General features: G+C 46.5%; 1 protein-coding gene across 3 annotated transcripts in view; it reads left to right on the top strand.

Annotated features, from left to right (window-relative positions):
* INPP5D (inositol polyphosphate-5-phosphatase D) overlaps positions 1-15520 on the top strand; it is a 94506-nt gene that overhangs the window by 63336 nt on the left and 15650 nt on the right. For all 3 annotated transcript variants that reach the window (XM_084891755.1, XM_084891754.1, XM_084891753.1), the window contains 11 exons: positions 18-120; positions 1668-1864; positions 2287-2404; positions 4937-5033; positions 5549-5687; positions 7228-7336; positions 7501-7589; positions 10714-10795; positions 11382-11471; positions 13744-13857; positions 15132-15214. In XM_084891755.1, the coding sequence (XP_084747881.1) occupies positions 18-120; positions 1668-1864; positions 2287-2404; positions 4937-5033; positions 5549-5687; positions 7228-7336; positions 7501-7589; positions 10714-10795; positions 11382-11471; positions 13744-13857; positions 15132-15214 (1221 nt within the window). The remainder of the gene's footprint in view (positions 1-17; positions 121-1667; positions 1865-2286; positions 2405-4936; positions 5034-5548; positions 5688-7227; positions 7337-7500; positions 7590-10713; positions 10796-11381; positions 11472-13743; positions 13858-15131; positions 15215-15520) is intronic.

Below are 15520 nucleotides of genomic sequence, written 5' to 3'. Positions count from 1 at the left end.
TGCCCTTCAATCCCTAGAAGAGAGAAGGCTTCTGCCAGCTCCTGCAGCAGATGAAGAACAAGCACTCGGAGCAGCCTGAGCCCGACATGATCACCATCTTCATTGGCACCTGGAACATGGGTAGGTACAGCTGCCTCCCTCCCTCCTGTCACTTCCCCTTGGGTTCTACTTCCTGCATTCAGCATCCTCAAAAGGAGGGAACCTGTCTCCCCCACCCCAGCCTACCAGTGCAGCCTCCCTTCTAGAGAATTCTAGCATTTTCCTAAGACAATAGATAAGGGGGCGAGTCCTGGGACTCATACCCCAAGAGCCACTGTAGAGGGTTACATTGTGTGTCTAAGTTGAAGGATATGAGGTAAAGAATCTGTATGTCTAGGTCAAGGGGCTCTTGGGCACCTGCCAGTCTTAGGCAGCCTGCCAAGGGTCCCCGGACCCAAAGAAAGAAAGAACTTCCTTGAGTAACATTGCCAGAGACACAGAGAGAGAGACAGCGAGAGAGGAGAGAGATGATGCCCAATTAAATTCAAATTTCATGTAAATAACAAATAATTTTTGGTATAGGTGTTGACCTAGAAATGCATACATACAGGGTGTCCCAGAAAAAATTTAGACACACTTTGAATAATTATAAAGGCAGTATTTATTAATATACATTTCATTTTTTAAATGTAATGGAATCTACAGATATAGTATATGTACATTTTTGTGACACCCTATATATTACACTAAATATATATATTATATTTTTATATGTAAATATATATATATACCAAATATATAAATATTATATGCTGAATGTAAATGTTACTAAATATTTAGTATAACTATGTAGCTAGAAATAAGTACTAAATGTATACTAGATATGTACTATATACTTATATACTAATATACATTCATATACTAACTGTAAATTATGCTAAATAATATATTTAGTGTGAATATTCAGCTCGAGATGAAAAATAAGTAGATATAGGACGCACAATTAAATTTGAATTTCAGACAAACAGACATTGCATGGGATATACTTATTCTGAAGATTATCTGTTGTTTATCTGAAATTCTAACTTAACTGGGTGTCTATCTCCCCAACCTGGTCGGGAGCAGAGTCAGGCCCACTCTGTCTCAACACAGCAAATAGTCGCCCAGCAGCATCAGGAAAGGAGGGAGTGAAGGGGGTTTTACACACTCCTCCCGATTCTCTGGCTAGCACCCTCACATCAGACCTTGGCTGAGATGTCTCTTTTGCAAGGAAGCAATTGTTGTCTCCCAACCGTGGGCTGGAAGCCCCATCCCAAACCTGTCAGCCTACCTACGGGATCACCCAGGCAACAGAATGTCTATTCCTCAAGGACTGTCTCAGTTCCCAGAATGTATATTCCTTGAGGACTGTGTCTCAGTTCCCAATGTGGCTTCAAAGACCAGCTGGTGTTTGACCTCATGTGCAACTAGATCAAGACACCATGTGGAATCTTCTATGTTTCTAGTCTTTGAAACTTCACATTATCTTTAAAAAGAAATGTAATTGGGGGTGATAGTACCTAGTTCTCCATCTAAGGTAATTTGTTGGGTGGCCTGAATGGTTTTCATGTCTGCGGGACTCCCCCACCTCTGTTTGAATTCTTCTGTTGTACCTGTGACTCACTTCGTGTTGGGTTTTGCTGTTGAAGGTAACGCCCCCCCTCCCAAGAAGATCACGTCCTGGTTTCTCTCCAAGGGGCAGGGGAAGACGCGGGATGACTCTGCTGATTACATCCCCCACGACATCTATGTGATTGGCACCCAGGAGGACCCTCTGGGGGAGAAGGAGTGGCTAGAGATACTCAAAAACTCCCTGCAAGAAATCACCAGCATGACTTTTAAAATGGTGAGCAGCTGGTCACGGCCCCAGCTGGGACTCCAGGGGAGCTGGCTTTGTAAGGCTGGCCAGGACCACTGAGAGGCAATGGTGGGCTCAGCATCTCAACTCTCAACTTCCGAAGTTGCCCGGGTACTCAGTGGTTCTCCTCTACCTTCCAGGGCCAGAGAAGGGACCTGTATTCAGAAATTGATGGAGCCCATGGGTGCTGCTGAAAGTGACAGGGTCCTCCCTCTGCCCTACTTGTGCTTTACTTTATTGAAACTTCGTCAGACCCGGCTCTCATCTTTAAGATACTTTGTGTCACCTGTGGAACATCCCTAGGAGTCCCCCAAAGTTTAGGGGTTACAGACAGGGAACTCCACACCTGGGAGGTGAGGACAAGGTGCGAATCTCTTGCTCCGGGGTCACAACGTTGTCCTCCCCACCAGATCGCCATCCACACCCTCTGGAACATTCGCATTGTGGTGCTGGCCAAGCCCGAGCATGAGAACCGGATCAGCCACATCTGCACCGACAACGTGAAGACGGGCATCGCCAACACTCTGGGTGAGCAAAGAGGGCCGCCTTATTCATACTCCGCCGCCATGCCCACCCATCTTGTCCAGCTCCACTAGGACGTCCCCAGATTAAAAATGGAGTCTCAGATCCTGAGATCCCCTGGCCCTGGGCAAACCAGGGTCCCCCAGCTGAAACTTATCTGGTCGACACCAGCACTCCAGAGATCTGGCTGACATGCAGGTTCTGACTCAGCAGGCCAGGTGGGGCCTGAATCCAGTGTTTCCAACCAGGTAGTGTCAGTGCTGGTCCAAAGGCCCCACCTTGAGTGTCAGGGACCAAGGAGGGGGTCGACACATTTACTATTAAGGACCAGAGAGTAAACACTTGAGGCTTTGTGGGCCATATGTCACTCCTCGTCCCCGCTGCTGTCACACAAAAGCAAACACAGATGCATGAAATGAATGGGAGGAGCTGTTCTGTAAAATTTTATTCATAACACAGGCTGTGGGCTCGAGGTGGCCACAGGTGTAGGCTGCCGACCCCAATCTGGATCTAGACTGACTCGGGTGGGACGTGTCTCCGAGCCAGTGGGACTCATCAGGGTGCTTCAGAGAATCGGAATAAGAGCAGAGGACCCCATGAGGGTGTGAGTGTGAGACTGTGGGTGTATGAGTGAGTGTACACAGGAATGTATCTGTGTGACTCTGTCTGTGAGTATGTATGGAGGTGCTCCGCGTGGGTGAGGGCAGAGGTAAGGGTGAGGCCAGTGGTTTCTGGGGGTTGGAGTCAGGGACAGGACAGTCCCAGAGAGAACAGGAAATAGAACTGTTGCAATTGATTGTGAAAAGCTCTGGGGGATGAGCTCTGTCAAGTTTTCTGCTGACAAACCACACCTGCCCAGGTCCACACCCCCTCGTGCCTCCTTCCTTCCTGTCTCAGTAGCTGCCCTGCCATGAAGCCTACGCCCTTCTGCTGCCCAGGAACCTCTTTCTAGTGCTTGTTTGTTCTCTGCTGCGCCACCCACCCGTTCCCAAGGAGGTGGTGCCGGCTTATCCCCAACGCCCTTTCAAATCCATGCTTTGCCCAGGGCTGTCCAGCCCAGACAGAAGGGAAACCATGAGGGGGGTTTAAATATTCTCTTAGCCACATTGAAGAAAAGAAAACAGGCAAAGTCAATTTTTTAAAACTATATATTTTTATTCGTTTCAGAGAGGAAGGGAAAGGGAGAGACAGAAACATCCATGATGAGAATCATTGATCAACTGCCTCTTGCACGCCCCCTAGTGGGGATCAAGCCCACAACTCAGGCATGTGCCCTTGACCAGAATTGAACCCAGACCCTTCAGTCCATAGGCCGATGCTCTATCCACTAGCCAAAGTCAATGTTGGCCCTAGCTGAATCGGGGGTGGAGCACAGTGATCTGGGTTTGCCTATCCAGCTAAGACCAAAGTCAATATTAATAATAAAATTTATCAAGCCTTATACATTCAAAAGATTGCCATTTCAATGGGTATTCAATAAAGAAAAGTATTAGAATTTCCACTCTGTTTTTCTTACCAAGGCTGGTAATTCCGTTGTGTCATTGACACTCAGGGCCCGTCTCAGTTTGGATCAGCCATGTTTCAAGGGCTCTGTATGTAGGCTCATAGCTGCTGTATTGGGCAGACCAGTTTCTCAGACTTCATGTGTCAGAATCACCTACAACAGAAGTCAGGAGACTTTCTCTAAAAGGCCAAATAGTGAATATTTTAGGTTCTGCAGGTCATACAATCTCTGTTGCACCTACTCAACTCTGTCTATGGGTGTGGCCGTGTTCCAATGAAATGTTGTTTATTCATTCCGAAACTTAAATTTCATATTTTAATGTGTCACAAAATATTCTTCTTTTGATTTTTCCAACTCTCTAAAAGTGTAAAAACCATTTTTAGCTGGTGGTGGGCCAGTGTTTATGCACCCCTGATCTAGAGGACTCGGCAAACCCAGATCATTGTGCCCCACCCCAGATTCAGCAGGTCCAGGGCAGAGCCTGAGAATGGGTACTTCCCACACGTTCCCAGGTGATGGTGACGCTGCGGGGCCGGGGAACACACTCTGAGAACCGCTGGTCTAGCAGGGAGTAAAACTGATAGAAAAAGAGGTGGTTTAGGTGTGGGTTTTGGTCTTACAGGAAACTGAAGTTAGCTGGGTGGAAGGTCGCCTTCCCCTCCCCGCTAGCCCTGTCTCTTCCTCCTGAATCTTCTTTCTGCAGCTTCTGGCTGCTTTTCGTATCCTGCCTGCATGGCATGTGTGGTGACCGAGAGCCCCTTCCGGGGAGATGCCAGGATGGGTTACACTGGCGGCCTCCTCCCTCGGCCCTTTAGAGAACCCAAGGCTGCTGACCATTCCCCTTGCTTTCTTACTCCCCTGGCGGAATCTCATCCCCCAGGCTGTCACCTGTCCTATCCTCACCACCCCCACCTCTTATGTTTTGCTTTCTTCCTTCTCCTCCACTTTCCCACACCTGCTTCCACCCCTCTTTCTTCACCTTGATGTCCTGGTTTGCCTGTTTGACATTCTGACTTCTTTCTCCCTCTCTTCAGGGAACAAGGGAGCCGTGGGGGTGTCATTCATGTTCAACGGAACCTCCTTGGGGTTTGTCAACAGCCACTTGACTTCCGGGAGCGAGAAGAAACTCAGGTAATAGCATTTGTTCCCCAGAGCCTGTGTTGGGTTTTTTGCCCAGACAGACCTCACGCCTCTGATAATGATGGACTGACTGCTCAGGCCTTGGCTGGGATCCTTTGAGGGCTTTCCCCGTGGTCTCTTCAGAGGCAACTGCAGCTCAGGAACAACCCCCCATGTGGAGGAGTCTCGTCTGAAGGGCAGAGCAGACACTTCCTGTGTCATTAACCGAATGTGTTAATGTCTGAAGGGCAGAGCAGACATTTCCTGTGTCAGACACCCAAGTGCCACTTCTTTCTAAAGGGGAGAACCCCCTCTGGGCACACTCACTGACAGGTGCCAGTTGGTCGTGAAGACAGCCATCCAGAATAGTCACGATTCTGATTCCCGTGGAGCACATGCTCCCGGGGCCCAGTCTGCTGCAACAGAGCCAGAAATTCAAGTCTCAGTTCCCACCCTGTCCCTCTGATGTCCCACCACGGAGGAGTAGGGAGCCCTGTGCTAAGATGGTCGTTTTGTCATTTAATCAGGCGAAACCAAAACTATACAAACATTCTCCGGTTTCTGGCTCTGGGAGACAAGAAACTGAGTCCCTTTAACATCACTCACCGCTTCACCCATCTCTTCTGGCTCGGGGACCTCAACTACCGTGTGGAGCTGCCCACCTCGGTAAGGAGCTGCCCACTGGGGCTGCCCACCTGGGTGGGGAGCTTCCCATCGGGTGAGGGGCTTCCACCTGGGTGACCAGTGTCTGTCGGGCTGGCCTGCATGGGACAGAGGCTTCCTTGCATTGTCCCAGGGCAGAGGACCATGGAGACACAATGACCGAACTGAGCCAAGGCAGCTATTCCACCTGGGAGACTCAGAACTGTTCCCATTGCAGAGTGCCCGCCTTTCTTTATGGGCTGTCTGCGCTCGTGCCTAGTTCCCACATGCCTGTCCCTGCTGCCCCGCCTCACCACCACTCTGCCTCTGTCCTCCCACTGACTGGCTGCACCCCTCAGCCTGCCAGTCCCAGGTCGCCAGCAGAGGCTGAAGTCTGACTCGATCAGCTGTTTTCTCCCCAAAGCACAGGTCACTGTCCAGCCTAGGGAAGCAATTCTCTAAGTTGGATGCCCACCCCTGGCCCAGTGAGCAGTGGTCAGAGGGCCATGTGGCACAGATGCAGCCTTGTACCCTAGAGGAGGGAAGGGGGTGGACAGGCATGGCCACTGGATGCATGTAGAACCAGATGAGGTTGTTTCCGTGTTCCTGGAAGGAAGATGGGGCAGGAGGCAGACGTAGGAGCAGAACCCAGCCCGTCTGCCCAGAGACCTTGATTAACTGCCTGTTGTGTCCGCGTCTAGCTGCCATCCTGTGACCTACTTTTACAGAGCAGAGAGAGCCCTGGGGCACAGACGGGCCACGGAAAAGGTCTTGGGCCTGTTACAGATCACAGACAAAGCTGGAATTGAACCTGGACTTTCCCATTGTCCCACATACCTCAGCCGCCTCTACCTCCCGCTGCCACAGCGGCTCTGCAGAAACTGGGAGGCTTAGGGCCCGTCGTGACTCCCTGACCACTCCCTCCCTCCCTCTCAAGGTGCTTCTCACGGCCCCTTTCCTTCTCTCTCTCCTACTGAGTAGGCAGATGAGAGAGGGTGGATAGGGACCCTTCAGAGTCTAAGGGGCTGTCACAGCCATCCACTCACCAGGAGATGACCAAGTGCATTGGCCAGAGCAGAGGTAACAAGTCACGGGAGGGAGGACTACTGGCTTCCAAGGCCAGCACATCCTCTGGATGTCACACCGACTCCTGGGGTCCCAGCCCAGATCACAGAGGCCTGATGGGATTTCACATTCTTTCATGGCCTTACAACAGGCTGGCTCAGTTCCCAGAGAAAGAGAGAGCAATAGAGACATACCTACATACCTAATGAAGTGTTAATAAGATGATATTAAAAGAGAGTATGAAAAAAATAGAATGCCCCTCAGTAAATTTGGAATAATCAGGAACTTACGTTATCAGGTTGATATTTCACTATTGCAGGATTTTCCCTGTAAAAATGGTTGAGCTAAGAAACACCTACCCAGCAACCCCAGGTGGGGGCTGGGGGCTGGTACAGCACCGAGGCTCCGGGGTCTGGTGCGGTGGGCAGAGGGTGATGAGGTGCCTCCTGAGCACGTTGGTGAAGAGGGGTGTCTCACAGTGGCCATGTCCTTGCTCCAGGAGGCAGAAACCATTATCCAGAAGATTAGGCAGCAGCAGTACACAGACCTCCTATCCCATGACCAGCTGCTCATGGAGAGGAAGGAGCAGAAGGTTTTCTTGCACTTCGGTAAGAACTGATATCCTCCTCGGGACTCTCGTTCTGTCTCCCTTCTCCCCGAATATCCTCACAGCGCCGTGGGGGAAGGGGCGGTTATGTCTGGAGGAGAAGGAAACTTGGCCAGATGTGAGACATGGGAATGAAAGCTGAAACAGGGTTTTGTTTGGTTTCAGAGGAGGAAGAAATCACGTTCGCGCCCACCTACCGTTTTGAAAGACAGACTCGGGACAAATATGCCTACACTAAGCAGAAAGCCACGGGGGTGAGTCCTCATAGACACCTCCCCTACCCTCCGTCTCCACACTCCTTGTACATCTCACTGCTCTTGTATCTGTTCCCATAAAGGTGAGCAGACGGATGAATGTCCTTTTTCACTAGGCAACAACAAAAACAAGAAAATGGAAATCTCATGTAGATTGTGTCACAGGGCAGCCAGATTTAGACACTGTGAGAAGTTGGTCTCATGACTCCTACAGTATTTATCTTTTATCCCGGTATCTGAAGATTCAGAGAGGACTTAAAGTGTTATTCCCTTAAGTGGGTTCTGAAGCTCCCTTAGCAAATATATATGCTAATCTGCCAAGTGATTCATCATTAAACAAGCTTCTTGCTATGGGACTTACCAGAGCCTTGTGGACTTATGAACATTGTATTCTCCATGAGGAAATTCAGGTGCCAAACTTGATTGGTTATGGAATATCAATTAACATCAGATGAGGCCACTTGTGTTCCAAGTAACTGTGTTTGGGGAAAGCTGCAATAAAGCATTTATTTATTTTTATTGGACAGATATTTACTGATGACCTGTGATGGACTGGGTACTCTGCTAGATGAGGGAGATCAAAGAGGAGTGGGGTGCCTGTCCCCCAAAAGTTTAGAGTGGGAAAGACAAAACAAGATAAATACACTATAAGACTGTGACAATGACTGATGCAGATTGGGTTGCCATGGATTAAGAACTAGAAAATCAGAAGGCAGAGCTGGCTTGGAGGGATAAAATAAAGCTTATTTTTTAGACTTATTGTACAATATTTGTGGAAATCTCAGAAAACATCCAGAAGGCAGTTAAAATACTAGATTGATGCTAAAGAGAAATGCCAGGGCTGGGTCATAGATTTGAGAGTCATCAGCAGAGAAGACAAAGAGTGAGCAGAAATTAGTAGAGAAGAGCCAAGTACAGATCTGAGGTCCATCTATGGTGAGAGACAAGAGGAAGAAGCCGACAACAAAGGAGATGGAAAAAAGTATGGTTGGTAGATGGTGGGAAGACCAACCGCACAGTTCAGCATCACAGACTTAGGAGTAACCAGTATGAAATGTGAGTCCAGAACATGTGCCAGTCACGTGACCCTGCCTGAAGAGCTGGATTTGTGGCTCACAGTTTTCGGTAGACTTTAAAAGAGCAGTGTGCACAGAGTCTTCGAGGTGAAATCCAGGCTGCAGGAGGACAAGGTAACTCTTTACCAAGGCTGTGCAGATGAGTCTCTGGTGGAGTTTTTCAGAGACATAGTTGTCTGGGACTCATCCCCACAGGTTGTGATGCAGTAGATCTGGAGTGGGGCCTCACTTTCTATATCTTTGTGAAGCTCCACTGGTAATTCTCTGGGGTGGCCAATGTTGAGAACTGCAAGGTTAAAGAAATGAGAGTGGCAGAATCTATGCAACTACACATGCATTTATCCCGTGATTCAGCTATTCCACCTTGGTTTATATACAAGAGAGATCAGTACATTTGTTCACCAAAAGACAAATACAAAAATGGTTATAGCTTTGTTTACAGTGTCCAAAACCTGAAAACAATCTTACTTCCATTAACAGTAGAATGGATAAAAGTGGTATATACATACAGTGCAATACAACCACAGTAATTATGTGAAAGAACATCTATATGTAGCAACATGATTGAAAGAGGCCAGACCAAAAAAAAAAGAGTATTTAATTGCCCCTTGAACAACTCAGGGGTTAGAGCACTGACCTCCATTCAATAGGAAATCCATATATAACTTTTGACGCCCCCAAAACTTAACTATTAATAACCTATTAGTGGCCAGAATCCTCACCCATAACATAAATAGTCGATGAACACATATTTATATGTTATATGTGTAATAAATTGTAGTCTTACAATAAAGTAAACTGGGGGGGAAAAGAAAATGTTATCAAAAAAATCAAAAGGAAAAGAAAATAGATTTATAGTACTTTACGTATTTATTGGGGGGGAAAATTTGTGTATAAGGACCTGCATAGTCAATCTGTGTTCTTTGAGGGTTGACTATATATTGGATGAGCTCCATGTATAAGTTCAAGAGTAGGCAAAATTTATAAGTGGGGACATTATTCATAATAGTGTTCACCTCAAGGAGGTGATAGTATTGACAAGGAAGGGACAGGGAACCTTTTGTGATGATGGAAATCATGTTGTTACATATAGACGTATGTAAAATGGATGTATGCTAATGTAAAAATTTCTCAAGCTATACATTTAAGATTAGTACACTTTACTGTATGTAAGTTGTACCTCGGGTTAAAAACACACACACACACACACACACACACACACACACACAAATTGACAGTCTAAAAGTAGAGGCAAAAAGAGAACATTCTTGAAAGAAAATTGGTAAAAATAAGAAAAGAAAAATATTGAAGGAGATGGCAAAGGTAGGTTCTTTTAGGATGAGTACCTTTACATTCGTAGGCAGAGGAGAAAGAACTGGAACTTAAGGAGATAAAGATATTGATTAAAGAGGATTATTATCATTGCCAGGTTGCCTTGTTTACCATACCCAATAGTAGTCTTGTTCACTAGCATAGTCTTGAGAGGGCTTGTACACATTGTTTGAATGATTGGATGTGTGGGTAGGTGGGTGGGTGGGTGGATGGATGGATGGATGGATGGGTTGGTGAATGAATAAATAGATGGATGGTAGGATGGATGGATAAGTAGGTAGATGGATGGATGTGTGAATGGGTGGATCAGGTGTACTGGCTGGAGTATGTTATTAAGTGAAGTAACTGGAGAAGATAAGCAGAGACTTGGTTGAAAATACTGGTAGAGGGGTTTATCTGAGTTAGAAAACAAATAAGAGAATATAAAAAATACATGAGATTCTGAAATAATGAGGAGGATAGGTAAGGGAGCACAGCCAGGTGAGTCAATTTTTATTCTAAAGCTGGAGTCCAGGGAGTCTGAAAGTGTGGGGCAGTGGAGTTGGAACTTGAAGCAAGCAAAAAGCATTTAAGACCACCTATGGGTAATTCTATAAATAACCAACAACAGATGAAGCCAAGGGTTATGAAGTCCACAAGTTCATCTTTTCTTTTACTAATACACATATTTTTTAAAACTGCAGGCATTTTACATAGCTTGTGACTTTGATTTGCAGATGAAATACAACTTGCCTTCCTGGTGTGACCGAGTCCTCTGGAAGTCGTACCCCCTGGTGCATGTGGTGTGTCAGTCCTATGGTGAGTGGCATGCTGGGAGGTTCGATGCCTAAACTAAAGGGCTCTGATCTGTCCATCTGTAAAACAGGAGAGCTCCCTGCAGCCCTAGTCAGGTTGGTCACCTGAAGAAGTGGGTGTATCCTCAGTATTTCTAGAATTGTGTTCTCTCTCTTGTCCACTCCAAACTGCTCTACTGCCACTCCCCTGGCTCCTTAAAAGAGTTGTCTACCCTCTGTGTCTACACTTCATCACCTTCACCCTCTCCTGATCCTGCCAATCATTGTGGGATGAGGGAAGGTGCCATCTCTCTTACCAATGAGCTCAGTGATTTAAACCCCCATCCCATTCTGGACCATGAGCTTTTCACCAATTCAACAAAGTGCTTAAACCATGAAAACCTAGCATAGGCACATTTTAGCTATGGAGGGTGTCACGCACAGTTACTGAGACTTTTGAGTATAGTTGTGGAAGGTCAATGAAAAGACAGGTACAAAACTTCTGGAGGCTTCCATCAGTGTGACTTGATTTCTGCTATGGGTTTGCCATCCTTGGTTTGATCAGAAGGTTTTCTCTTTCCTTGCTTAGAAATGCCTTTCTTTCCCTGCAGGCAGCACCAGTGATATTATGACAAGTGACCACAGCCCTGTTTTTGCCACATTTGAGGCAGGAGTCACCTCCCAGTTTGTCTCCAAAAATGGTAAGTGGTGGGCAGTGTGCAGCCCTTCATATTACACAAAGGCAAAGGCCTTGGACACTCGTCTTCTGGTAGCAAGTGTCAATTGTCTGCATTAGATGAAGGCCCCTTCTTCCAGCAAATCCACAGTCTGTTTATCTGGTTTCTTTATGTCCAAGCCACATCATGATTTCAGTCCAAAGCATTTTCTTTTCTTTTTTTTAAAATATATTTTATTGATTTTTTTACAGAGAGGAAGGGAGAGAGATAGAGAGTTAGAAACATCGATGAGGGAGAGTCATTGATCAGCTGCCTCTTGCACACCCCCTACCAGGGATATGCCCACAACCAAGGTACATGCCCTTGACCGGAATCGAACCCGGGACCCTTCAGTCCCCAAGCCAACGCTCTATCCATTGAGTCAAACCGGTCTCGGCCCAAAGCATTTTCTTACTCTCTGTGGCAAATACATCAGCCTTTTAAGTCTTTGGTCTAATAGAGTCTTTAAAATTAAGTAAATGAGTGTTTTCTAAGATGTGGCCACGTCTACTACCATCAAAAATCTTAGATGGGTCCTTGATACCATTTATTAATAATACATTTATCTTAATATGTTTTAAGTTTATTTCTTCTGTGTAAGTCAATATGCACTGATTTTCCATTTAGTCTTGTGATAGATGTTCTTAAATACATTTATTAAAATTTAAAAAGTAAGTCTAAAGAAAATTTAAGTTTTTATTAGTGCAGCTTCATGGCAGGCAGAGATAATAAAAATGTGAAGATGGGATGCAATGACTGAATAAATAATACTTAGATTTACAAGTAAGTTTTCAAAAAACCAGCTCAGCCCTGGTCACTAGGCCATCCTTATCCGAACAGTGGCTGGTGTTCTCTCTGGCATGTCCAGCTCTGGGCCTAAGGGCCATGTTATCACATTCTCTGCCAACCCCCACTTCTGTGGGCAGCAGACAGTCCAGGCTCATTTATGAAGATTGAGCATGGGGCTCAACACAGGTTGAAAAAGCCTGATCACTGTGTCCTTTGTGCTGTGATGGATGTAGTAGATGAGGCTGCAACAGTCTTCCTGGGATGTTTTTCCATGCTGTTGGGTCTAACATTCCTGGTTCCAGTGATGTGGCCTCCCCACTCCATGCAGCCATGACCCACCATCCTATCTCCTTCCTAGCTCTGGCCATTGTGGCTTTCTAGAACCTTCCACCTCTTTCCCACCTCCCACCCATCTCCCCTTTCTCTGAGTTCAGACAAAAAAAAAAAAAAAAAAAAAAAAAAAAAAAAAAAAAAAAAAAACAACCAAAAAAAGTACTGCATGGAATCACTTATGTGTGGAAACTTTTTAAAATAGCAGATTTCATATATCATGGAAACAGAACAGGATGGTGGTTGAGGCGGGGGGTAAGGGGGTGTTGAGGGAAATGGGGAGATGTAGGTCAAAGGGTACAAACTTCCAATTATAAGATAAAGAAGTTCTGGGGCTCTATTCAGCCTGGTGACTATAGGTAATAATACAGTATGACAGTATTATATACTTGAAATTTACTGAGAGATCTTGAGTGTTCTCACCACACCAGAAACCCCCACAAAACAGGTGGTAATGGATGTGTTCATTCTTTTGATCTTGGCAATCACTTCACAATGACTATGTGTATAAAATCATCATGTCATACATTTTAAATATGCACAATTATGTTTGTCAGTAACTCCTCAATAAAGCTGGGGGAAAGAAAAAAAATAGAAAAGGAAGGATGTGAAAGACAGAGGAAGGAAATGTCTCAGGTGACTCAGAATTTATATGGAACAACAGAACACATGTTCAAAACCAGCCTAAGAACGCTTGCAAATATGTTTTCTAGATGAATAGCATTGAGAGCAAGTTCTCAGCATGAGTGAGTGAGGTCACAGTGCCTGAGGAAGGAAGAGCAGGGATCCCTCACAACCTGAACTTAGAAATGAGATGGATTTGGGTATTCAGCTGCTGAGCCTTCAGACAAGTTCTCTTTGCCAGAAGTAATAGGGAGGCTGAGGCCATATAGCTCTGATCCTAGAGTTCTTATCTGTTCTCACTCTGTCCCCACCAGTTTATGATTCATCACAGAGGCTGATACCGCCATGGGAACACTCAGTGTGGGTGGTGGGACTTGAAGGAAAACCTCTCTTCTCCCTGGACTCTCACCTTCCTGGACCCCAAGAAAGAACGTGTTGGGGGGTTGGGGCTGATTTGAAATGCTCCATCTCCAGACACACTGTGGAAACCAATCTCTGTTCTCACCTGTTCCAGGCCCCGGGACTGTCGACAGCCAAGGGCAGATCGAGTTTCTCAGATGCTTTGCCACCCTGAAGACCAAGTCCCAGACCAAATTCTACCTGGAGTTCCACTCGAGCTGTTTAGAGAGTAAGGGGTTATTGGGCTTTCTTTGTTTGTAGCAGGCACAACTCTGTGACATAATGATGCTTTGCCCCATTTCTCACTTCTAGGATGAACTCAAGGGGGGTCCGAGAAGCAGGGTTGCAGATAGAAGATACAAGGGGACCCCTATTATGTAGCCTGTGTCTGGTGGACCCAATATTTCTGAATGGATTTCAATTCCCATAGTGGATCATGGAAGAGATCTAAAGGTCACCTTGGCTTTACAAAGCAGACCACTGCTGCTCCAGGGACAGGACAGTCACTAATGCACTGATCCCTCCACCTTGTAGGCAACTGGGCAGCTGGATTCTTTCCTTGCCCCTTAGAGAAAAGTATAGCTCACCTGAGGGTCCCCCCCAATCCAGGTTCTGAGTCAACTAGAGGGTCCAAAAGTACTGGAGGCCAGAATCAGGCCCTGAGCTGCCCATACTCTGTCCTACACCATGGGCACTTTCCTAGGTGATCTGCAGTATCCGAGAACAAGCTGGACTTCCTCTGCCAGCAGTTAGCACAAAATACTCTTTCCAGGTGGCACTTCTGGGCATGTCATCTAAAGCTGTTCTGTGTGAGAAGACCCGTGTGGTGTCTAGCTCTCCTCATTGAGATGGTCTGGGTAGTGGTGGTGGTAGCAGGGGTAGAAACAACTCCAACAGAGAAGGTGACAGGATGATGGAAGCTTCCAGAAATCAGAAAGAAAGCCTTAGCCCCCAGCTTCAGGCTGGCCCACCCCTGACTCACCTGGGACCAGTCCTCATGAAAGGCCCACCTTCTCCACAAACTCTCCAGGTCCCAGTTCACCAAGCAGGGCCAAAGCTCTTTCAAAAATTATAAGGATTTTCATGTGGGTGTTTTTAATAAACTATCAAGACATTTGCTTGCATTTCTATGGAAACAGCATATTCGAGGAAGCTTAAATTAGCTTCTCAAAAGGCTGCTATCTTGAGTGGCGTGGGAGAGCTGTCATGTTTCCTAACCTCCTTGTCTGAGAAGTGATGATTTCTAGTTGCCTGGTTTGTTGCAAAGAGGATCCAAAACGGAGGGAAATCTGATTTTCCTAAAAATAACTAGAGCCCATTGGCAAATGACCATCCCCTACACCAAAACAGAATCCCTAACAAGCCCAACTCCTAATCGATGCTGTGGCCCCTATAGAGAGAGGCAGACGGTTTCTTCATTGATCCAGGGGGCTGGCCATGGGCGTCTGTTCTGTCTGGTTCTTATTTTGTCCTCTGAGAACCAGCCATCTTGTCCTCCAACAGGTTTTGTCAAGAGTCAGGAAGGAGAAAATGAAGAAGGAAGCGAAGGGGAGTTGGTGGTGAGATTTGGTGAGACCCTTCCAAAGGTAATTCAAGAAGAGCACATTCCCAGGGAGGATTTTGCAATTACCTAGCCACCAGGGCTGGGAAGTGGCAGAGCTCTGGGGGACATGACCAGAGGTAGTGGACATCCCAGGGGCCAAATGTGGGAGAGGCCCCACAGACCTACCCACCTCTCGGCCAGCTTTCTTTTAAGGTAGCTGGTCGTTCGCTTTCAGCGATGGTTAAACATGAGCCTTTGTCTAGTGGCCCCAATATTTCTAAATGGATTTCAATTCCCATAACGGATTGTGGGAGAGATCTGGAGGTCAACTTTGGCTTTACAAAGAAGG

The sequence above is a fragment of the Pipistrellus hanaki genome, assembly GCF_964339955.1.
Source record: "Pipistrellus hanaki genome assembly, chromosome: 8".
Taxonomy (NCBI): domain Eukaryota; kingdom Metazoa; phylum Chordata; class Mammalia; order Chiroptera; family Vespertilionidae; genus Pipistrellus; species Pipistrellus hanaki.
The sequence above is the reverse complement of the archived record's forward strand: the minus strand, read 5'-3'. Positions and strand labels throughout refer to the sequence as shown.